The sequence below is a fragment of the Siphateles boraxobius genome, unplaced genomic scaffold, assembly GCF_051911475.1.
Source record: "Siphateles boraxobius isolate OS27281-9 unplaced genomic scaffold, OSU_SipBor_1 1, whole genome shotgun sequence".
In the NCBI taxonomy this organism is placed as follows: Eukaryota; Metazoa; Chordata; class Actinopteri; order Cypriniformes; family Leuciscidae; genus Siphateles; species Siphateles boraxobius.
This window is the reverse complement of record NW_027508699.1, coordinates 26,176,466-26,199,143: the sequence shown is the minus strand read 5'-3', so window position 1 is coordinate 26,199,143 and position 22,678 is coordinate 26,176,466. Positions and strand designations below refer to the sequence as shown.

The following is a 22,678-nucleotide window of genomic DNA, read 5'->3' as shown; positions in this document are numbered from 1 at the left end:
TTAATGGTTAAACCCGTTCTATTAATGCATGTTTGTCCTTTGTTGTGTAATAAGAGGGAAAGACTTCTAAACAGGGGTTAAATATAACATTGGGGAGTGTGATAGTTGTAATTGATAAAATGAGAATATCGGTTTCATTCCATATTAAATGTGCAATAACGGGGAAAAAAACTTATTTTAGATTTCATATTTGAGTAAGCAAAAACGCAGGGTTGGAGTTTTTTTATTGATTGTGTTTCTGTTGACCATTACCTTTCTATTATGTTTCAGCTCAGCTGATTTTTATTGATGGGAAAGGGAGATGGAAGTTTATAAGTAAGATTAAAAACCATGCTTAAAACGGCAGCAAGCCATTTTCTAGATCAAATCACTAGGCTAAATGGGGTATTATAAATACTATAACTGTATTATATACTGACTACTATATACAATTTATCCCGTTTTTTGTTTCCTTTATCTCTTTCAACATAAGAAGCACAAAGGGGATTCAGTGGATCCTGAAGACTCCTGCTCTGACGCTGTACCCTCACCTTCAGTCTCAGATCCTTGGATTTTGCAAGACTTTACTTGCTCCTTATTTTTAATAAACATTAAACTTCCCAGTGTTGGTCTTTGTGAAAAAGTGCAGATACACCCAAGTATGATTAGCACAAAATGTTTAGTTCTATTTAGATTGCTCCTGACTTGAGCATATTTCTGCTCTCTGTGTCGGACAGTACAAGAACAACAAAGAGGAAAGGGCAGATAACATGCTTGACGTGCAGTTTATTAGACATTTATAAATCCCTTTGTGCTAAATCAGTGCAAAAGTGTATATATATATATATATATATATATATATATATATATATATATATATATATATATATAGGTCATTGACAAATAAACAAATTAATGTTTTTTTAAATCTTTTCAAAACTGATGTAATGTATATTTTTGTGTCATGAACAATGTATTTAAACAAGTTTCAGTTGTGAACATTTCTAAGTGCTTGAATTCAGCTGAAAGTGTACCAATCTACTCATACTTGAAAGCAGTTTTTACCAGTATTGGATAGAGATCTACAAAGATCATTAAGGCTCCTCTGGACAATGCTTTATCATGCATACTGTAATTACCATAAAAAGAGAGCCATGTTTGCAGTTGTGCCATTCTGACATGCAAATTGCTTGACAAATTGGTTTTCAATTATCTCAACAGCTATAAATCTACTGAAATGTATAAAATTTGTTTATATGAACGGTTAAAATGATGCCAAAGAATTTCATTTTTAATTTTTTAATTCTTAAAACACCATTTAAATTAGTATTTTAGTCTGTTCATTTGTGCGGACAGTTGCACACTCTGACATTTTGGGGGGTTTAAGATATAACAGGACTATAAAATATATTATGTATTCATTTATATAGTAATAAGTGCATAAGCACTGTAAACATTAAGATGAATGCAATTTTACATTTTAATTGTTTGCAATGGCTTTTTAAGACAATCACCTGTTTCCTGCAAGTCTCCTGTCCTGAAACCATAGTGAACATTACGTGATAACCCTTAAATAACAAACACGTTTAAGAACACAAAAATACTTCAAAACAACTGCAAAACGGTCTTTAACCAAGGTAAAGTTAGCCAGAAAATATGTTAACAAAGGCAAGCAACGCTGGTTGACCACAATAAACATTAAATAAAAGCAGATTTTTATCTTTTAAAAACAATATTGCTGTAACTACATACACATACTACATCCAAATGTCAATGTATTATATACATATTGTAAACCAACGCATTTATTGACTACAAACTACCAAAAATCACAGTTCTGCTCTCTAACTCCATCGATTTGAATTGGCGCCGAAGCACTTCCTGGAACTATCTGAGGTCTACGTGAATCACGTGACAACCAAGCATTTCGAACTCCCGTTGTCGCAACCATAGACTGTAAAAAATATGGACAAAGCGTCTGTGACGTCACCCATAGACTTTCTGAAGAACGGTTTTGAAGCCGTTTATGGGGGGTATGGGCGGCGCCATCTTGGAAAATCTTGAGAAATCCTAACCCCGCCCACCTTCTGGACAATCCATATATGGGTAAAAGGGCGAGCTTTGTGTGAGACTGGAACAATGTCATTTTCACGCGAAGAAAGCAACTTAAACAACAATGGATGACATACAGCAGATATGGTTTTTGCTTTTCGAACCAGAAACGGCGGCAGAAGCGCCTGACCTGGGCTACAGAGAAGCAGCACTGGACTGCTGCTCAGTGGTCCAAAGTACTTTTTTCGGATGAAAGCAAATTTTGCATGTAATTCGGAAATCAAGGTGCCAGAGTCTGGAGGAAGACTGGGGAGAAGGAAATGCCAAAATGCCTGAAGTCCAGTCCTGCTTCTCTGTAGCCCAGGTCAGGCGCTTCTGCCGCCGTTTCTGGTTCAAAAGTGGCTTGACCTGGGGAATGCGGCACCTGTAGCCCATTTCCTGCACACGCCTGTGCACGGTGGCTCTGGATGTTTCTACTCCAGACTCAGTCCACTGCTTCCGCAACTCCCCCAAGGTCTGGAATCGGTCCTTCTCCACAATCTTCCTCAGGGTCCGGTCACCTCTTCTCGTTGTGCAGCGTTTTTTGCCACACTTTTTCCTTCCCACAGACTTCCCACTGAGGTGCCTTGATACAGCACTCTGGGAACAGCCTATTTGTTCAGAAATTTCTTCCTGTGTCCTACCCTCTTGCTTGAGGGTGTCAATGAAGGCCTTCTGGACAGCAGTCAGGTCGGCAGTCTTACCCATGATTGCGGTTTTGAGTAATGAAACAGGCTGGGAGTTTTTAAAAGCCTCAGGAATCTTTTGCAGGTGTTTAGAGTTAATTAGTTGATTCAGATGATTAGGTTAATAGCTCGTTTAGAGACCCTTTTCATGATATGCTAATTTTTTGAGATTTTTGGGTTTTCATGAGCTGTATGCCAAAATCATCAGTATTAAAACAATAAAAGACCTGAAATATTTCAGTTGGTGTGCAATGAATCTAAAATATATGAAAGTTAAATTTGTATCATTACATTATGGAAAATAATGAGCTTTATCACAATATGCTAATCTTTTGAGAAGGATCTGTATACAATTAATGATGCATGCTTAGATCTTTTTGGAATTGAGCAGCTCATCTCAGACTCATACCTAACAGACTGCACTGCATACTGAGTGGAGTAATGATGCCTGAGATCACATTCTTTGAAAACTGCAATTTTCTTCTTGCAGATCAGGAAGGGACTGTAGAAGCTCCATTAAGAGATCAGAAAATCACACTTCCTTTGACGTACGGTCAAGTTACTTGAACATAAATAAAGATTGAAGCGCTGATTGTGAAGATTTAACACAATCAATACACAAGCAATAAACACATTATATTTGTAAATCATTTTATTTTGGACAGAAAAATAAAATAGCTTGAGTAGCTTCAGTGTGTTTAAAAATAGAAATAGACCATCAGTTAACGGTGTAGACAGGCATGTTGATTATAATGCAAGCACTGCAGTTTTGTGTTGCACATGTAACCAAACTTAGGATAACCAAAAAAGGCTACAGCTGCATATTTACATACTTGTTTTATTTGTGAAATATAAATCATTGTGCCATATAGCGAACACCCAAAATGTTCATAATTTACTCACTTTTATGTTGCTCCAAACCTGTACTAGTAATCCACCAATTGTTCATTTTTTATTTTATTTGATCAAAACACCAAAAGTTTAACAGTTAGCCAATGATTCGGTGAATGAACTGCACATGGAGTTTAGTTCCCCAAATTTGTGTCATATTCTCAGATAATAAATTAAACCAGTCGTAGCAAAATTCTTCAGCAACTCTAGATTTCAGCTGAACAGATTTCACATATAGCAACTCTAACGTTATTTTTAGGCACAATGAAGTGGGTACATATTGCTAACATGTTTACCTAATGTCATTTATGCACGCTATGTGCATAAAATAGACACAGTCACAATGTGTCATCTGAGAACCGCTGATTTCAGCCCTCCAAATCTTTTTTGGCTGAAATTGAAAATTCATTTTTGTGCCGTTTCAGGCAAGTATTTTTGGTTGCTGAAATTTTGATGCATCACTAACTGCATACATTTCCTTTTTCTAGGGAACACAAAAGATGATTAATGATTATTTTGGAAAACGAAAAAAAAATGTTTTTGAAAATATCTTCTTTTGTGTTCCACAAGAAAAAGAAAACCAAACAGGTTTGGAACCTTAAGTAACTGATTACAACAAACTATAGGTTAAAAGGGCAAACCAGAATGTGAAAATTGTTTTGAGGGTCGCACATTTATAAACGATTAACGCTGACAATAGTCCAGTAGTTCAGATCCCGGTCCTAGACGAAGAGCTCTATATCAAACAGCTGAGCTTTGATACTGAATTGTCTCTAAAGCACTAATGGAAACGAACCAAATGTGGGCAGGTACTTCCAAGTAAACATGGTAATGTAAATAGAGTGGGTACTTAAGGAATAAGGAAAAGTCATTGGAAGAGCAGCAAAAACAGCATGTCATACACAAAGAACTGTGTTCACAGCATGGCGGCCAGCGCACAGGTCTGTTTTAAAACAACACTGGCTGTAATGAGTAGCTGTACCTGGGCATGAAAAATGAGCATCTGCTTTTGCAGATAAGGCATCGCTGAGAAAAACTGAAATGTAGCTTTATTTGGTATGTCTGGTGGTGGGGGGAAAAAATGTAGGATATGATGCACGCTGACTTCAACACAGGGCATGTGGAGAGGGGGGAGAAGCAATGTAAAAAGATGGAATGGAATAACACTGCCCCCTACTGAAATATTCAGTCATGCTCTCTCTGGATTTCAATTTTTCACTAAAACAAAATTGAATTAAAAAATGTACAGTTGAAAACACTAATTACAGAGCATGTATATGATGAGAAAGTACATGACTGATCTGTTCAAGCAGCAGATGAGAAGAGTTTTGTGATGTAGAGGACACAGACATGGCCTTGACTCTGAGGATGGTGCTCAATTCTCTCAGGACAGGAAGTGATCCTGCTGCTTCTGCTCTGAAGTCCATCACCAGCGTGGGCACACAATGGCTACACTGAACCTCATACACATACTAACCATTTTAGTGCTTACATTGAGTTATCCTGCTGACCCCCTGTATCTGTACTTGGCCAGACCACAGAAATATGGTAAGGCTTCAGATCTTCTTCAGAGACGAAGTCTGGAGCGCGACTCATGAGGTCATAACCCCTGAAGGATTTTGGAAAAGCTATTACATCTCTGATACTGGGAGCTCCTACAATGATGGACACCAGTCGATCCAGCCCTGTTCAGAAGAAAAACAACAATTTTATAATTATTAGGAATGCACAACTTATTGGTTACATTATTAATTATGTATAGTGACTTTTTATCTGTAATTTTTTTCATATTCATATAATTAATATACAATAACGGTCAAAAGTTTGAGGTTGGTGAGAATTTTAAATATTTTTGAAAGAAGTCTCTTCTGCTCACCAAGGCTGCATTTATCTGATCAAAGTAAAAACATTAATATTGTGAAATATCAGCTGAATCTTCAGCACCCATTACTTGTCTTCAGTGTCACATGATCCTTCAGAAATTATTCCAATATGCTGATTCGGAGCTCAGTGGAAACCATGATATATTTGTTCAGGATACTTTGATGAATAGAAAGTTCATAAGAGCAGCATGTATTAAAAATAGATTTTTTTTGAAACATTATAAATATCTTTATTTTTACTTTTGTTCAATTTAATGCATCGATGAATCTATTTTATAACAATCTTAATTTCTTTAAAAAATATTCATATGTAGTGATTTATAGTACAATATGTAATAATATATATTTAATGACTTTATTCATGCATGCTCATTTACCCTATTTTTACATTTAAATGACATTTGCTGACAACAAATGCTCACTTTAACTTTAAAACACAACTGCCATACTGTACATTATAATATTGTAATGCCTAAATTCACTTGAAGCCTTTAAAACAACTAATTTTATTTTTTTGGAACAAAATAGTATATAATTATAATATCTGCATTTGAACCATTTATTGGCCATTACATAAAAATAATTCAATTTTTAAAAATGGTGTATCCTTAATAATTATACATATTTCTCTCAGATGTTAAAGACATTTTATACTCTTTAATCTTTATAATGTAAACAAGAACATGATAATTTTGTGTATCACAGGTTATGCAAGCTGTAAAAACAGCTCTAGTTCTGCCATACACAGAAATAAACCCAAACAGAAGTTCTCGAATGATCAAGGGCACTTCATGCTTCAGTTTACAGTCTCAAACTGAAACAAAGCTGCCAAAATTTCTTGGCTGGGCAAGCAATTTCAGTTTCTGAGCATGACCGTTCCACTTTAACCAACAGGAGAATGTAATCAACAAGGCCTTTCGTCACAGTGATACCCAACAACCTTGCAAAAGTCCAAGGTAGCATGTATTGAATGCTCACTCACCTAACGCGATTCCACCGTGAGGAGGGGCCCCGGAGTCCAGAGCCTCCAATAGATGAGAAAGAAGTGATGGGTCTTCCTTTAACACAGACAGCATGGAAAAAAGACACAGTGGACCTTGTATTTCACAGCCTTTTCAGCTTGAAAGGGAATTGTTCATAGTCACAGCATGTATAAATCATACTGATCCATACAACTACTTTAGTGCCAAGAGAGTAAATAGACCTTAAAAAGATTTCCTTTGTAGACACAAATCTTATGATAGCACACTTAACTTGGGTAAAAACTCCCTAATGTGATGTTTCTTCTCCCTGGCTCTTAAGATCCAAAGCATTTGTGCTTTTTAGAGGCGGTTAAATATAGCTTAATGGGTTGCCACAGCGACCGAACGGGTTGTCGGTGGTGCGGGGGTGTTAAGTAAGAGTCACAAATAAGAAAATGGTGCAGTCAGGTATATGGACACATCTATTACAAGTGCTTTAACTCGCTGTCAGAGTAGTAAAGATGCACTTTGCTTGCTATGTAATTTTTCACTCTTGTTCCATTACCTTGAGAATCGTGTCCAGGATATACAGCTGCTGAGAGGCATTGTGGATTCGAATTGAACCTCCTCCGATCTCACAGCCATTCAGCACCAAGTCATAATGCTGGCCACGCACCTGAGAAAGCAGATAAACAGGTAGAGGAAGCTTGTGGAATTCAGAACGTGATAATACATTTGCTCTATGATAAACTTGGCTCATGACTGTAGACTTACAAAGTGATAAAGCACAGACTAGTGCTGGGTGTCAACAACAACCTCACAGTACGATGCACATCAAAATTCATAGTGGGGTCTAAATGCCTGCGACCACCAGTACAAATGCTTCTATTTTGTTATCTAATGCTACATGTATTTTCGTCTTTTTTTTTTTTTTTTTTTTTTTAAAGATCACATTTTGAATGTCTTTTGGAACCTACTGTATGTCACGATTCAATACATTGCGATGAACAATGATGATATCATGCTGATCACATCTGAAACTTAATGTGATGCCAGAGGTCGGTTCATTTGATTGGTTGGTTACAAAACCAATCAACCTTTTTGTGATTATTGTGAATACTGGATAAGGATTTAAAAAAAAAAATTTGATTCAGACTAGCCTGCTAATGAGTAATTTAGACCAATTTGACTTATTCATTGGAATAAAATGACTCCAAAGAATGATTAACTCACATATCAGACAATCATCACTATGAGCAAATTTTAGTGAACAGCAAAACTAGAAAAATGCACACTTGGTTTCAAAAGTGTTTTTTAAAGGAAACCATACCTATTATTCAGCAAGATCACATTAAATTGATTAAGTGACAGTGAAACAATTTATAAAGTTATTTAAAATAAATCCTGTTCTTTTTTTAAATTTCTATTCATTACTGAATCTGAACATAATGCATGATTGTTTCCACAAAAATATATTTCAGCTGTTTTCAAGAGTGATAATTATAAGAAATGGTTCTTTAGCACCAAATCATATTACAATGATTTCTGAAGGATCATGTGACACTGAAAACAGAAGTGATCGATGGCTGCTGGAAATTCAGCTTTGCTATCAGAAGAATAAATCTAATAATAGTGTATATTATTTTCTATTTTAATCTTTATGACTGTCAATATGTCCTGTCCTGTTTCCATCAAAATGCAATGCTATGATTCTGTAAGGTTAAAAAAGACAATCTGTGATGATCCACTATCTGTGATGCGACACTACATACGTTGTGGGGCTGGGTGTAGAGCAGAGGGACGTCCTCGGGGACTGGAGCCGTGAAGGGATGGTGGGCAGACTCAAGCATCTCTGGATCATCCTCTTTGGGTAAGAAGAGGGGAAAGTCCACCACCCACAGGAAGTGAAAGACAGAGGGGTCCCGAACAGACATGCCGTAGTGCTCAAGCAGCTCAGCGCACTGCAGTCTCACCTTCCCCAGCAGAGGGCGCTAAAACATGACAAAATAAATGTAAAATTTTTACTTAATAGCTAAAGACAACAGTCAACAGTGACGACAAATTATAAGAAAGAGATAATAGGTTCAGGACATGTTCCAGGCTGGATTCGAACCTGCATCACCGACATGAAATAGCTTTTATTTTTATATGTTCAATTTTCATTTTAAATTAAGTTTTAGTAATTTTACATGCTTTTGTCATTTTTTTTTGGGGGGGGGGGGGTATATTTCGATATAGTTTTATTTTTATTTTAGTTTTAGTAATAAGTAACTATTTATTTCAGATAGTTGACAACATGTCGAATTTTCATTTAAGTTTCCTAAGTTTAGGTTTTTCGTCTAATATTTATATTATATTTCAGCATTATTTTAATTACTGAAAACTGAAATTAACAGTTTTAGATTATAACACATTTTTTGTCCATACAATGAAAGTCAAAGGGGTCCAGTGTTATTTTGGAGCCCATTGACTTTCATTGTATGAACAAAAACAGTTGAAACATTCTATTATACTATATTAAACATTCTATGAACAAAAACAGTTGAAACATTCTATTATACTATATTAAACATTTTATGAACAAAAACAGTTGAAACATTCTATTATACTATATTAAACATTCTATTCTACATACAATCTATTTTTGTGATTAAGAGAAGACAGTGAGTCATACAGGTTTGGAACAATATGATGAGGAAATGATAAAATAATTTTCTTTTTTGTTTGATCTATCCCTTTGAGATACATGAATGTTAAGATTATGAATGTTTCAGGATAAGAACCAGACACTTCAGAATAGCCTTAGGATGCATACTGAAGTGCTACAGAAAAGCACCCAGTCACTTCTAACCATAGATTTGTCATTTTAAAAATTAAAAAAATCTGACTATTAGTTTTTTGATCATTCATGGAACAGCTAAAAAAACCCACAAGAGGCTTTTACAATTCATGCACTTAGAAGCAGGTACATTTTAATGAATGCCAAAATCTCTAATACTATATTTGAGGAGACAGATCCCCTCAGCTCTCGTTACTCTTGCTTTCTGCACTAGCATCACCATTCATCCCACAACCTCAGCACACAAAGCTCGCCAGTTATCCCTAGCCATCTCCCACTTCTCTGCTTTGTGACTAAACAGCCATCTCACTTTGTGTCAAGCTCACCATCTGCACCAGCCCCGAGTGAGAGCTGAGGCATGGAAAAGATGACTATTTTTTTTTTTAAAGTGATTAGATCATGTCAGCATTCCTCTGAGGCCATATTTTCTAAAAAAAAAAAACTAGTCATCAATCACTTTAGGGCACAAATACTGATGGTACTTGAGGACCATAAATAGGGATGCTGATCATTGAATTATTTACTCCAACGCAAAATGTCTTGACGTACTTGTGGTCCAACTGTAGTTTTATTTAAATATTTGCTTGCTGAGCTCTCACGATGAGTCAATGAAACTGAATCAGGATGGTTATATCAATCTGTGAAGACAGGGAACAAAATGGAGGCGGATACGCACCACATTCTCCCGGGGTCCGGCCGTGATGAAGATCAGGTCTCCAGCATTGGCCTGGGCCATCTGGAGCAGCTGCTGTTTGGCTGTGTCTGAGAGCAGCCGGCTGAGAGAGGATTTTAGTGAACCATCTGCCCTTACTGGAACCACGCTCACCTCCTGTACGACACACGGCGCAAGTACAGCAATGATCATCCATTTCCTCCACCGGCCCATATTCAATTGCCATTGACAGCATAGGGCACAAACTCTTGAGCAATCATCAGTCTCGAGAACTCTGCGGGCTGGTTTCCCAGACACAAACCAAGCCAAGACCTGAACTAAAATGGATAGCAATGGAGAATCACCTTTGAAGATGCCATTTAGTTCAAGCCAAGAACACTAACTAAAAGTTCACATTCCATTTATACATACAGACAGAAGGATATATAAAGTGTTTTCATTGGAAAAGTAAGCAGAACAGTCAGCTATCATAAGTATTAAATAACGTTTTTCTTTTTTATTAATTTTTTTTGGTAAGTTGCCTTTATTTTATTGGATAGTAGAGACTTGACAGGAAGCAAAGTGAGTGAGAGAGAGAGAGAGAGAGAGAGAGAGAGAGAGAGAGAGAGAGAGAGAGAGAGAGAGAGAGAGAGAGAGAGAGAGAGAGTACGGCATCATACAGTAAAACGAGCCAGAAATCATCATTACTCTTGACTTTTACAAGAGAATATTATTAACACAACGTTCCCCTTTTGGCAGGAATTACATTTAAGTTTATTTAGTAAAAAAATATGATCAAGATATACTTTTTAGGAAGAATATTAAAGGGTTAGTTCACCCAAAAATGTAAATTCTGTCATTTACCTACCCTCATGCCATTCCAAAACCCTGTTAGAAGTTCGTTCATCTTTAGCATACAAATGAAGTTATTTCAATGAAATTTGAGAGATTTCTGTCCCTCCATTGACAGCTACGCATTTTGATCATAAAGAAATCGTAAAATTAATCCATATTAATTGAGCGGTTCAATCCAAAACATTTTAAGAGACTCGATTGCTTTCTCTGCTGAACAGATTGAACTTAGGCTTGTATTCACATATAAACACTGATAAATTCCCAGAACCGGTCAGACAGTGTCTGACTGGTAACCCGAAGGTTGGGGGTTTGATTCTCGAGTAAATGGCTGCCCACTGCTCTTGGTGTGTGTCCACGGTTTGCAGTGTGGTGTGTGTGTGTTCACTACTCACTATGTTTAATGCAGAGGACAAAGTCCAAGTATGGGTTACCATAAATTTGTTTTTGAATTTTTGGGCGAACTAACCCTAATTTAAATGTACTATATTACTGTACACTTTAAGTTTGAGGTCATTTTAAATAATACTAAACAAACAAGAAATATGGTAACATATTTTATCAATTATTTTTTTATAAGATACTACTGGCAAAACTACACTGATTTAAGTCTCACATATTACACAGTAAGTTGCAGTTTGCAGCTTGTAAGTTGTTTGACTTACTAAAAAGTACCAGCTCATCAGACTCATTCATCCAGGTAATCAGTCAACTACACTGGTTGTTCTGTATGGGTTTGATTCACTAAAAATATCAAACTCATAAGAGTCAGTCGTTTGGGAGTCGGGCTACACTGGTTGTGCTAAACGTTTTTATCCACTACAAAAAAATGGCATCATGTTGGTTGAGAGGACTTATGAGAGTCAATCATCTGATTCTTGCCTTAGCATCATCACTTACAAGAGCAGACTGAGACAAAATGCTCATTAGTATTAATTTTTATCTCAGTACAAAGCATTTAACATGAATTAACATGAAAATTTGATCAAACCATTTTATATTATATAAATCATTACACGCTAAAAATTGTTAATGTATTTTTTTTCTCTCCACCCCATACGTAGTACATCTAACATTCCTTTTATAAGACTCCATGGACAGCCGTTCAACACATGACCCTCTAGTAAGGTCGATCCTTGCCTCAGGGTAAGTATGCAGTGTGTTACATTTGAATGTTTTATCACAAAATCATCCTGACTTATTGATTACTTTCAGATAAATATTTCAGGAGACTTCCCATGATGTGCACACACTGAATGCTGGTAGCGTTTCATCCGTAAACAGACACAAATCTCACCTGACCATACTGTGCCTTGGCTGCTTGTTTGAGGAACTCCAAGTCTTTGCCCTTCAGGTGTTTCTGTGGAAGAAACACCACACACAGTTAGTTTCACCTGTTCCAGAGATAGTATAAGGGGGAAGAGATCAACCTCTCATAGAAATATGAACGGCAGAAGTTGTGATCCTCAACACATTCGGTAACAACTTTTTAAAGAATGTCATCTTATAAGGGATTAAATACAATCGTGTTTTTGTCTTAACCTGAATCACTATAGTATGCCTATGATAATAATTGTTTGTTCGTAAACCAGGCTACACTAATTGCACTGTCAGTTTTGAATCACTGAAATAAACCAACTCAAAAGATTATTTTGTTTGGAAATCAGACTACACTGTGCTGTAGATTTAATGGTGTTGATTCAGTGTTGGGGCATCAGCAACAGAATATTCGGATTCTATACTTACCGTTCCTTCTGGGACACAGATAGCCTGAATGCAGCCACTGGGTTCAAGAAGAGCATCTTTGATAAACTCGATTTGCGTTCCCTGGAATGCCGTGCTGACATCCACAAGCTGAATACAAGAAAACACATCAGAGTTTTGCAACTCAGGCCACAACTATTACATCAGCCTTAAGAAGGCAATAAACAAAGAGAATGTATTAACAAGACAATTTGTGCAAATTTACTTTACTAAATTTACCAGCAAATGTTACTTTAATAATATCTTGTGAAATAAAGATGATGTATTTTAAAAATCAAAATATAACAAACAAATAGAAAAGAAAAATATAAAAGAAAATGTAGTTAAAATACATACACTACCATTCAAAAGTTTGGGGAAAAGAAGTCTCTTATGCTCACCAAGGCTATATATGTATGATAAAAAATACAGAAAACAGTAATAATGTATAATATTATTACTATTAAAATGACTGTTTTCTACTTTAAAATATTTTAAAATGTATCTAATTATAAGATTGCAAAGCTGAAATTTCAGCAGCCATTACTCCAGTTTTCAGTGACGCATGATCTTTCAGAAATCATTCTAATAAGCTGATTTGGTAATCAAAAAATATTTCTTACAATTATCAATGTTGAAAACTGTTGAACAGTTTAAAATTTATGTAAAAACCAAAAACTGTTGAGTTGTTTAAAATCTATGTGAAACGGAAAAATGTTACGTTATAAATGTCTTTACGCTCAATTTTAATCAATTTAATGCATCCTGCTGAATAAAAGTATTAATTTCTTTAAAAAAAAATGACTGACCCCAAACTTTTGAACAGTAGTGTATTTAATATTCATCTCTTATTTTTCTAAATGCTAAAACATCACAGATTCAGCAAAGGGCTCTAAATCTACGAGCAGAACTGAATACATTCAGGACGCACAACGGTCCAAGAGAACGTATCACGAGAGATTCATTTTTAATTGTTGAGCACCGCGTGAAAATCTGTGATGTGCGGGGAAACAGGATGCCAGCACAGCGTGACGCCAAGGACGGCCAGCATGCAAACAACCTCATTGATGTCTTACGTCCAATCTAGGATGATGTGTACAAAGAAAGAAAGTGCAGTCACCTTCATCCCAAATCTAGTGTCTGGTTTGTCAACTCCGTAGTCTCTCATGGCTTCCTCATAAGTCATGGAGGGAAAGGGAACATTAATCTGTCCTTTGTCCTCTGGCCAGGAGTACTGGACCAAGCCTTCAATCAAACTCATGACTCCACCCTGGTCTACAAATGATATCTCAATATCCACCTAAGAGATTTGTCAACACAGAAGAGAGAAATAAGCCAAAATGTTTTGTTCACACTGCAAATTAATTTGATTTGTTTTTCAAATCTAATCCTTTTGCTTAGACGTTGTGTAAAACCTGATTTTACTTTTGAATGCAGTTTGAATCGGGTTTAAGACATTATGTGTTTTTTTTTTGCAATTCAGATCATCAACAACTAATTGGATTTGGCTTTAATGCACAAAAAAAAAAAAAAAAAAACTGTGAAACAAACATTTGTTGAACAAAACCAAAATGGTCTTTTGGGGTTCATGGTTTTTAGTCTGAGTGAGAATCCTGTAAAGCCTATTAGCAGCTCTAACCCTCATGAATGGGAGTTAGAGCAAGTCACGTCATTAAAAAACTCAATATTCATCTACATCTGCTGCATGTTTCCTCCCAACCTTTAGTACATCATTACCTGTGTGAATTCAGGCTGTCTGTCAGGCTTGGAGCCCTCGTCTCTGTAGCAGCGAGCAAGCTGAAAGTACCTGAGATTGCAGGAGATAACCAGCACGTAAGTGACTGTGGGCCAAATATTGACTGACATTTTTAAATCATGCACAGCATATCATTTTCCTTTGACAGACTTTACATAGAACTAGCCTGCAGTCCTGGCTTAGCGCAACTTTTAATTCAAAGAGACGTGCTGCCAAAATTGAAATGAAAATTGGTCTATTGTGGTCATTATCATTTTTCAAAATCTAATAGAAACTAGACTTTTTCATTTTCTGAATTGACAATGACAGAGTTGCTTGCCTGTATTAAAATGTTAACACACTGCTAGTGTGTTCTGGGTGGTTGCCACCCTCCCTCACACTTTTGTTCGCCTGATTTCACTCCAACTTTATTTCACAAAAAACTTTTCCAGTATTTAAAAGGTGCACTCAGAAAAATAATTTAATATTTATAATAAATTCATAAATAATTTACACGACCATTCAAATGTTTGGGGTTGGTAAGATTTAAGTCTCTTATGCTCTCCACAGCTAATTTATTTGACCGAAAATACAGTAAAATAAGTAATATTATGATATATTATTACAAATTAAAATACATTTTTTTTTGTATATTGCTAAATGTGTTTTTTTCCTGTGATGGAAAGCTGAATTTTCAACAGCCATTCATCCAGTCTTAAGTGTCACATGAGCCTTCAGAAATCATTCTAATATGCCGATTTAACATTTATTATTGTCAATGTTAGAAAATGTTGTAAACCATGATACATTTACAACAACTTAAGAAAGAAAAAGAACTTCGCTGTGGGTATATTGAGGCCTTTAGGTTGATACATTTGCAAAAAAAATTGAATAAATCGAATAATTTTCAAAAGAATCAATTTTTTTATTAAAAGCAAGTCCAGCCCAGATGAGAAACAGTTTAACTAAGTAAAAAGTAAAAAAGGAACTAAGAAACACAATTAGGTATTTTTTAGGGAGAAACACAATATTGTAATGCATTACTTTTAAAAGTAACTTTTTGTAAAATTTTTCAGTCTCTTTTGATCAAGTTAAACTTTTGAATAGTAGTGTATATTTATAATAAAAAAAATAGGAGAAATCACAAAATATGAACCAACAAATGTACATTCATTTAACATTTGACATCATCTCACCATCTTTAATTTATTGAAATTTTATATAAAAAATATATAAATTATAAAAAACAATAATAATTGTATAAATACTCTTTAGCATATCTCTAGTAAATATATTGTACCAATATATTGATAAACACATTGATTTTAATTTTCAGTTTTATCTTTTCATTTATTTCGAAAAAAGTATCGCTTATATCAGACAGAATTTTAATAATCACCGTGTATTTTTTTAGATGACCAAACAATCTTCTTAGAGCCCGACCAATATGGATTTTGGGGGGCCGATGCCGATAAAAAAAAACCAGATACCGATATATCGGTCGATATTATTTATGTGTATATTATAGTACAGTAGCAATATTATGAATTATAGTACAGTACCAGTCAAAAGTTTGGACTCACTTTCCTATTGGTGTGTACAAACTTTTGATGGGTACTATATATAGAATACACAGTATAAACAGAATATATATATAAACGTTTTGCAATGATCACTCAAATGTGGTGATCAAACACTTGTGTGACAGATATGTAATGGAGGCGGCGTGAATGATAGAATGAGAATGATACATTTGAGCTGTAACCAAACTAGTTTGCATTGCATGTTATATTATATTATATTATATTCTAAATACTGTTGCATAATCTTCACTAACGACTTTGTCTTTTAATTTAGTCACGTTATATAAAACATAACTTGTATCAATAAATATATCAAAAGTGTCACTGACATTATCTTCTATTTTTAGTACTAATTCCTCTAATCTCAACCAGTGGAGGAAGAACCCAGATCTTTTTACTTAAGTAAAATTAATAATATCATAATGAAAACGTTTTTAATTATATATGTACAGTACTTTTATACTATTTTAAATTAGTAAGCAAAATGTAGGCCTACTAAATGTGAAACATAAAGTGTTATAATTATATAAATTATTGGAATATTGCTTGATGTTGTAACGCTATAGGCAGAATGAGCTTTAACACTGTGTATACACTGGACGCGGCCGTTATTGCTAGCGTCTCTACAGCTGTTTACCCTAGACGCAAAAAAGCGCCCGTTACAAAGCAGAATGGAGCATCAGTTTACTGTCGGAGATTTGTCGCTCGCGCAACGCATTTTAATCAGTTTCATCAACCAATTTCCTGGATTTAATAAATAAGAAGTAAATATAGCAGACAATATAATCAGGACTTCTCAGCTGCGAGCTTGCAATAGTCACAAGCTCACACAATACGTGACAGAGGCTGGTAGCAGAGAAATGAATTCTGTGAATTACACTGCGCAAATCAGAAGTAATAGGCTACTTTTTTATTTTTTGTGTGTTCGCATTTATGAGGAAAAAACAATGTTACGGACGTGACAAGCTCTGAAAGCGGCACTTAAGTGCTTTAAAACTTTTACAGAGACCTCAAACAAAAAGCACAAAGCCTTTCATTTAAAGTGAATTTCGATTTGTATTAATTGTATCTTAATTTTAATCAATGTTTCATCAACCAATTGCCTAGATTTATTAAATAAGAAGTAAATGTAGCAGACAATAGTTAATCTCGACACGGAGGCGCCAGCGCATGAACTGCAACTCGTCTCTTAAATGAACCTAAACTCAGCTTATAGACCTGGGAAATATATCTCTATTGAAATGTCTACTTTTAAACAGAGCAATTCAAAACGAAAGACAGACTGCTCTCTGCTGTAATCCGTATGAAATGTGCATTTCTCTCTGGTGTGTTCACTGAAGATCGCGAGTCAGCGTCATCAACTTTCCAGCGACACTGACTGAAAACACTTGTTTATTAATAAACAATTAAAATTTCTCTTTGCTATATTTGATGTATTCACAATTATTACTTTTGCCAGCTCTTTGTGACAGCTTTTAGGTGCTTTATTGGCAGCGCCACATGAATCACCGCACCCGCATTTTTTTAAATAATCATTAATCGGCAGTTTACATATTTTAGTACACTTGTTGGGCTCCAACATCTAGAGTTTCACTGGCCGCACTGCACAACCATTGACAACCAAGCTAAACATGTCAGCAGCAGCAACCCTCTCAGTGACTGATGTGCTAATACTACCTCACAATTCTTGCCTTCGAATTTCAAATTAGACAAAAATCTTCAAAAAACAGCAAGAATCTAAAGCAGCATTCTAAAGCATATCACACCGTACATGCCGCATACATGTCACTGTTTTGGCATTTCATACAGCATTGGAACAAATGCAGTTCTGCAAATTCCAGAGCTGCTAAAAGCTACAAATAATACCATCTGATTCCAAGAGTATGTTGGCCAAAAGTTGTTTTCAAGGGGCTGTCATTCAGTGAAAGCAGAGTTTAGTGAATGTGCCAAGCATCTGACAACAATCTATGGATATAAAGCAATTAGAAAAGGGCAAAAAAATGTGATATGAAATATGATTTTTACCGGTCTATGCCAGCCACCATAAGAAGCTGTTTGAACTGCTGTGGGCTTTGTGGAAGAGAGTAGAACTTCCCAGGGTCTCCAGATGGCACCACAAACTCTTTGGCACCCTGAAAAACACAGTTACAATTGAATAAACATTGTGTATTTCTGCCTCAGAGACTGAGAACTAAATCAGCCAGAATATCCCAAGCCAATCTGATAAATGAAAGTCAAATTATGAAATACAAAAGAGAGAAGCGAAATAATGTAGCACGGGGAGAGAAAAAGCATGGAAAAATACAAAAAAAAGTGTTTTAAGGTGGTCTTCGGTCATTTCTGACCGGAAAATGTTCTGTCTTGAATTTCTAAAAGTCACAGCTTCATCGGAATGGTCCGAAACTTGGTAACTTTTATGGCATTTGGAATGTGAACACAAAAACAAATTGAGGGCATGATTTGAGCAGGCTAAGTGGCTGTAAAAAAAATTGTCACACTTGTGCTCTTCGGTCAAAAAACACCGACCAAAGGAAATGAATGGGAAATTGACAAAAATGTGTACAATCTACAAATCGGCCACGATGTAGAAAAAAGTGCCCAGCAATGAAGGGGTGAAACTCTAAAACATCAAGAGTGCAAAACAGACACACCCACTCACACACACACTTATATACACACACATACCAATGAATTGTGATCGAAAATGTTCTGTTTTGAAAAATCATCGGAATGGTACGAAACTTGGTGATTTAGGTATTTGGAATGTCTCAATGTTGGAATATGCAATAGTTTTTAAGTGTCGATCATGTTACACATTATGCATTAAAGTAAAAAAAGAAGAAGAAAAAAAATGCTTTTAGTACCAATGCCATTCTATAAATTCACTCACTATTCTCACTCAGCCATGATTCATTTATTCCACAACCTAAAGTTTCCAGTAACACCGGATAAAGTGGGTACTAGTATTCAAACGATCATACATATGTGTCAAAGCTTTAAAAGTTATAAAACTTTGAAACAGATGTATAAGTTCTTAGCACAACAAAGCCCAAGGGAGGAAGCCAGAGTGATGCGATTGCTCACAAATTTCGGGTAATGATCTAGCAATACTTTGCACCAGCTGTAGTTTGTTGTTTGGGCAAGCCTTACAGGGATGTCTTGCAGGAAACAAGAAACAGAAGCATGAGTCACCATAGAATTATTGTAAAATAAGTTCTCATTAATTAAACGTCTCTGCAATTACAAATGATTTTATGCTTAGTATGTCGAGCTACATTTTGCACAATACCCTTTCTTTCATTTTTTGGACTTAGCTCAGTTAGTATTATATTTGTTTTTGTGTTATTTGATTATGAGTGCAATTTACAATGTTGGGAGTTAAGAAATAAATAAACACTCTTAGATTCTTAGTGCTCATGGCAACGTTTTTTTAATTCCTGAAATCACTTGGAGTACATCTGAATCACAAGCACAGCTGTTGTAACTTGTATGTATAATTTTCTAAACATTTCCATACTGAAACAATGTGCAGAGTAGCACAGCATAGATTACAATGAAATACAAAATACTGTGTATCTGAATTAGCAAATGGTCTTAAATTTTGGCAAAGTCTCTTTCAAGGAAAGTCTGTTCACTTGGCAGCCATATTAGCAATGCCTCTGGGCAGCTATTTCAGGCATTGTATCTATTTGAATGGAGGGATCCTGCAATCTCAAAAACTGCCACCTTTAAATAACATATTTCAAATCAGAAACAACATCTGACATGGATTGTCACATAAATGTTGCTCAAATAGCATTTTTAAAAAAAGCTTATTTTTCATACTAGACTAGCCAATGCGCATGTGCAGTCCTTAAAAGTCTCAGAACACTGACTGTTTCTACACCGAAACTTCTAACAGCAGCAGCTGTGACTCGATGACTTTACCAAGTACTGATTGACTCTTTTATTTAGAGGATGGGACTTATCCCACCATTTTGCACTTTGTACTTTGTCCCATTCGTAAGTGACATAAATGTACCGTCTTTGTATATCTAAAGTCTTTGGTTTTGGTTATACGAATGAAACTGATTCATACCGTAAAAAATACCTACCCCAGGTGTTCTTTTAAACAGCGTTGGTGTTTCCACATCCACAAATCCTTGGGGAAAGAGAGGTAATGCTCAGTGAGTTTTGGGGTACATTAACTAAGCAAATGTACTCTATGCACAAGTTTGAAAATTCCACTGTTAATCCTCACCATGCAAATTGCAAAGGTACTCCCTCATTTTCATCACCATTTGTGATCTCAGTCTTAAATTGTACTGCATCCCGGGTGACCGAAGATCAAGATAACGATACTGCATCCTGAGGGATTCTGATTTCTTCAAGGCAAACAAAAAAAGAATTAAGATGAAATGTATCAAGGGATTTTTTTATGCTACTTGGACAACAAGTAGCATAAATTTTGTCTGGATCACAAACACTGTTGTTCAATTAACCTCATATAATTAAAATAACCTTCATCTTGAATTAAATGCATTGCCTATTCCACAGCAAATGCCAAAATATATATTTTTTTACATTGACAATATAAATAAATGTTTCTTGAATAACTTACATTTTAAAATATAGAAAACAGTTATTGTAAATTTTAATAATAATTCACAATATTACTGTTTTTACTGTGCTTTTGATAAAATAAATGATGAATATGTAAGCATAAGAGCCCTCTATCAAAAACATTAAAATAATGTTATTGAAGGAACCAAAGTTTTTGAATAGTGATGCACATAATTTTTCCTTCTGAATGATATGTTGTCCTTTGTAAGATTCACCCTAGAAATATTGCAGGCAAAAATAGAATTACATCCAAATTAATGCATGCAACACTTTGTTTAATCATATTTACTTACTTTGACAAATTCTTTAATCTCAAACGGTAGCTTTCGGCAGGTATTCAGCACTTTCATGCTCTCTGCACAGACCTCAATGTCTCCAGTGGACATTGTCTAATATTGAATAAAAAGGAACATTTTACACACATTTCACACTGAACAGTACAGACTTTGTACAGCGTCAGACTTTTCTCTTTGTGTGCAAGTGAACAGGCATAACAACCTTATTCTCCTGTCCCTCTGGTCTACGCCTGACCCGTCCTTTGACCATGATGACCGACTCCACCGTGAGGCCAAGAAAAGCATTCTTCAGTTCAGATTTAGTCTAAAAAAATTAAAGTGTCAAAAGAAAAATGTTATGGTCAAAACACCAACAAATAAACCAACATGTGGGGCAGCATCAGAATTAGTTTATAAAACACAAAACAAGAAAGAATTGGTTTGCTACCTCATCCTGAGGGATAAGAATTTGCACCAATCCACTGAAGTCTCTCAAGATCACAAAAAGATCTTGCCTAATGACCCAAGAATAGAGAATGTGTTATGGTGATGTGGCCCAGTGATATTCGAAAGAATAAGCATTGCGTCTAAAACCTATAGAGGGTTGTTCCTGCCACACAACAAAAAAAAATTATGGTAATTGTGACTTTCCATCTCACAATTGTGACTTTTTTCCTCACAATTCTTAGTTTACATCTAGCAATTATGACTTTAAAAAAAAATCCATATTCTGAGTTTACCTCTTACTATTTTGCTGCTTGGAATAAATCTCACAATTCTCACTTTTTGTCACAATATCTCACATATTGAGTATATAGAGTTTATATCTCACAATTCTGACGCTTTTTCTAAAATTGTGAACAAAAAAATGTCTGAAATCTGAATTGACCTATAAACACCCAATTGTGAGGAAAAAAAGTCAAAATTTGAGATAAAAAGTATTAACTACCTTTTTTCTATTCTGCGATGGCAACGAGCGTCCATACAAACCTCAAGTACTGAATCCAGCCACATAAATTAACTTCTTCATCTATATGACTGGAGCACAGTTCTCCACATGTGTGGGTTCTCTGTGAAAAACTGCTTTGACCTACAAGAAGAAGAAAATAGATTTTAAAAAAGGCAATAACAAATACATAGTCTTGTTCAAGGTCACATTACCTGAAGTGTAAGTAGAGCAGGTTCTGGAGAATTCATAAGCCCATGCCAAAGAGTTTGGAGGAAGAGATGGTTTTGTGGAGTAAATTTGATTTATGGAAGGTACTGATCTCTTGCTGTACACACACCTCAACACCTGCTGGGTTGATCTAAGAAAAAGGAATCTGCATTTGTTTGCCATTGTCCGGTATGAGAGGCCTTGGTGTCTCTGGCTACATTTAACCTTTATTCTCTTGAACAAATGCAAATATACATTTCAGAGCTGTTATTACACTTGACTGTGCACATGTTTTGTACATGTCCTCTTTGTGTACGCGGTTGTAGTTCTATAAATCCAGTTACATTTTTTGCAGAATGTAACATTGACGGTCACCTTTGTTTTTCTTTCCTTTCGTTAATCTTGTACATACGCCAATCTACAAAATACAAATACATATAATAGTAGGATCATATGGCGTATAACAATAAGTGAATCAAAATAAATCCTGTTGAATTTTCAATGACATTCTGAACCATGACTGTTGCGAAGTGTATCCGTGTGCTACATAAGTCAGGCGCATGGAATACTTTGACACGACTAATCAAACTAGATCTAATCGATTGTAACATGGCAACTAGTTACTTATATTACATTTATGTGCCATGCTTTTACTTTGATCACCGCCAATTATTGATCTTGGTAAATAGGGTCTAAAGTCAACTAAATGTAGAAATATATGATACACCTTTTCCCTTGCTAGTTGCAAT

At 35.4% G+C, this 22,678-nt stretch overlaps 1 protein-coding gene across 1 annotated transcript; it reads right to left on the bottom strand.

The window, feature by feature from the left end:
• Positions 1–3,395: 3,395 nt before the first annotated feature.
• dars2 (aspartyl-tRNA synthetase 2, mitochondrial) lies at positions 3,396–22,590 on the bottom strand. Its single transcript, XM_077231577.1, has 17 exons — positions 21,935–22,590; positions 21,764–21,863; positions 21,222–21,288; positions 20,997–21,098; positions 20,792–20,887; positions 20,137–20,260; positions 19,991–20,037; positions 17,922–18,028; positions 14,316–14,385; positions 13,699–13,878; positions 12,582–12,689; positions 12,133–12,195; positions 10,008–10,160; positions 8,265–8,483; positions 7,058–7,168; positions 6,513–6,588; positions 3,396–5,332 (listed from the first exon to the last, which is right to left on the bottom strand). Exons 1-17 carry the CDS (start codon positions 22,110–22,112, stop codon positions 5,136–5,138), a joined length of 1,998 nt encoding a protein of 665 aa, XP_077087692.1. The 5' UTR covers positions 22,113–22,590; the 3' UTR covers positions 3,396–5,135.
• Positions 22,591–22,678: the final 88 nt, after the last annotated feature.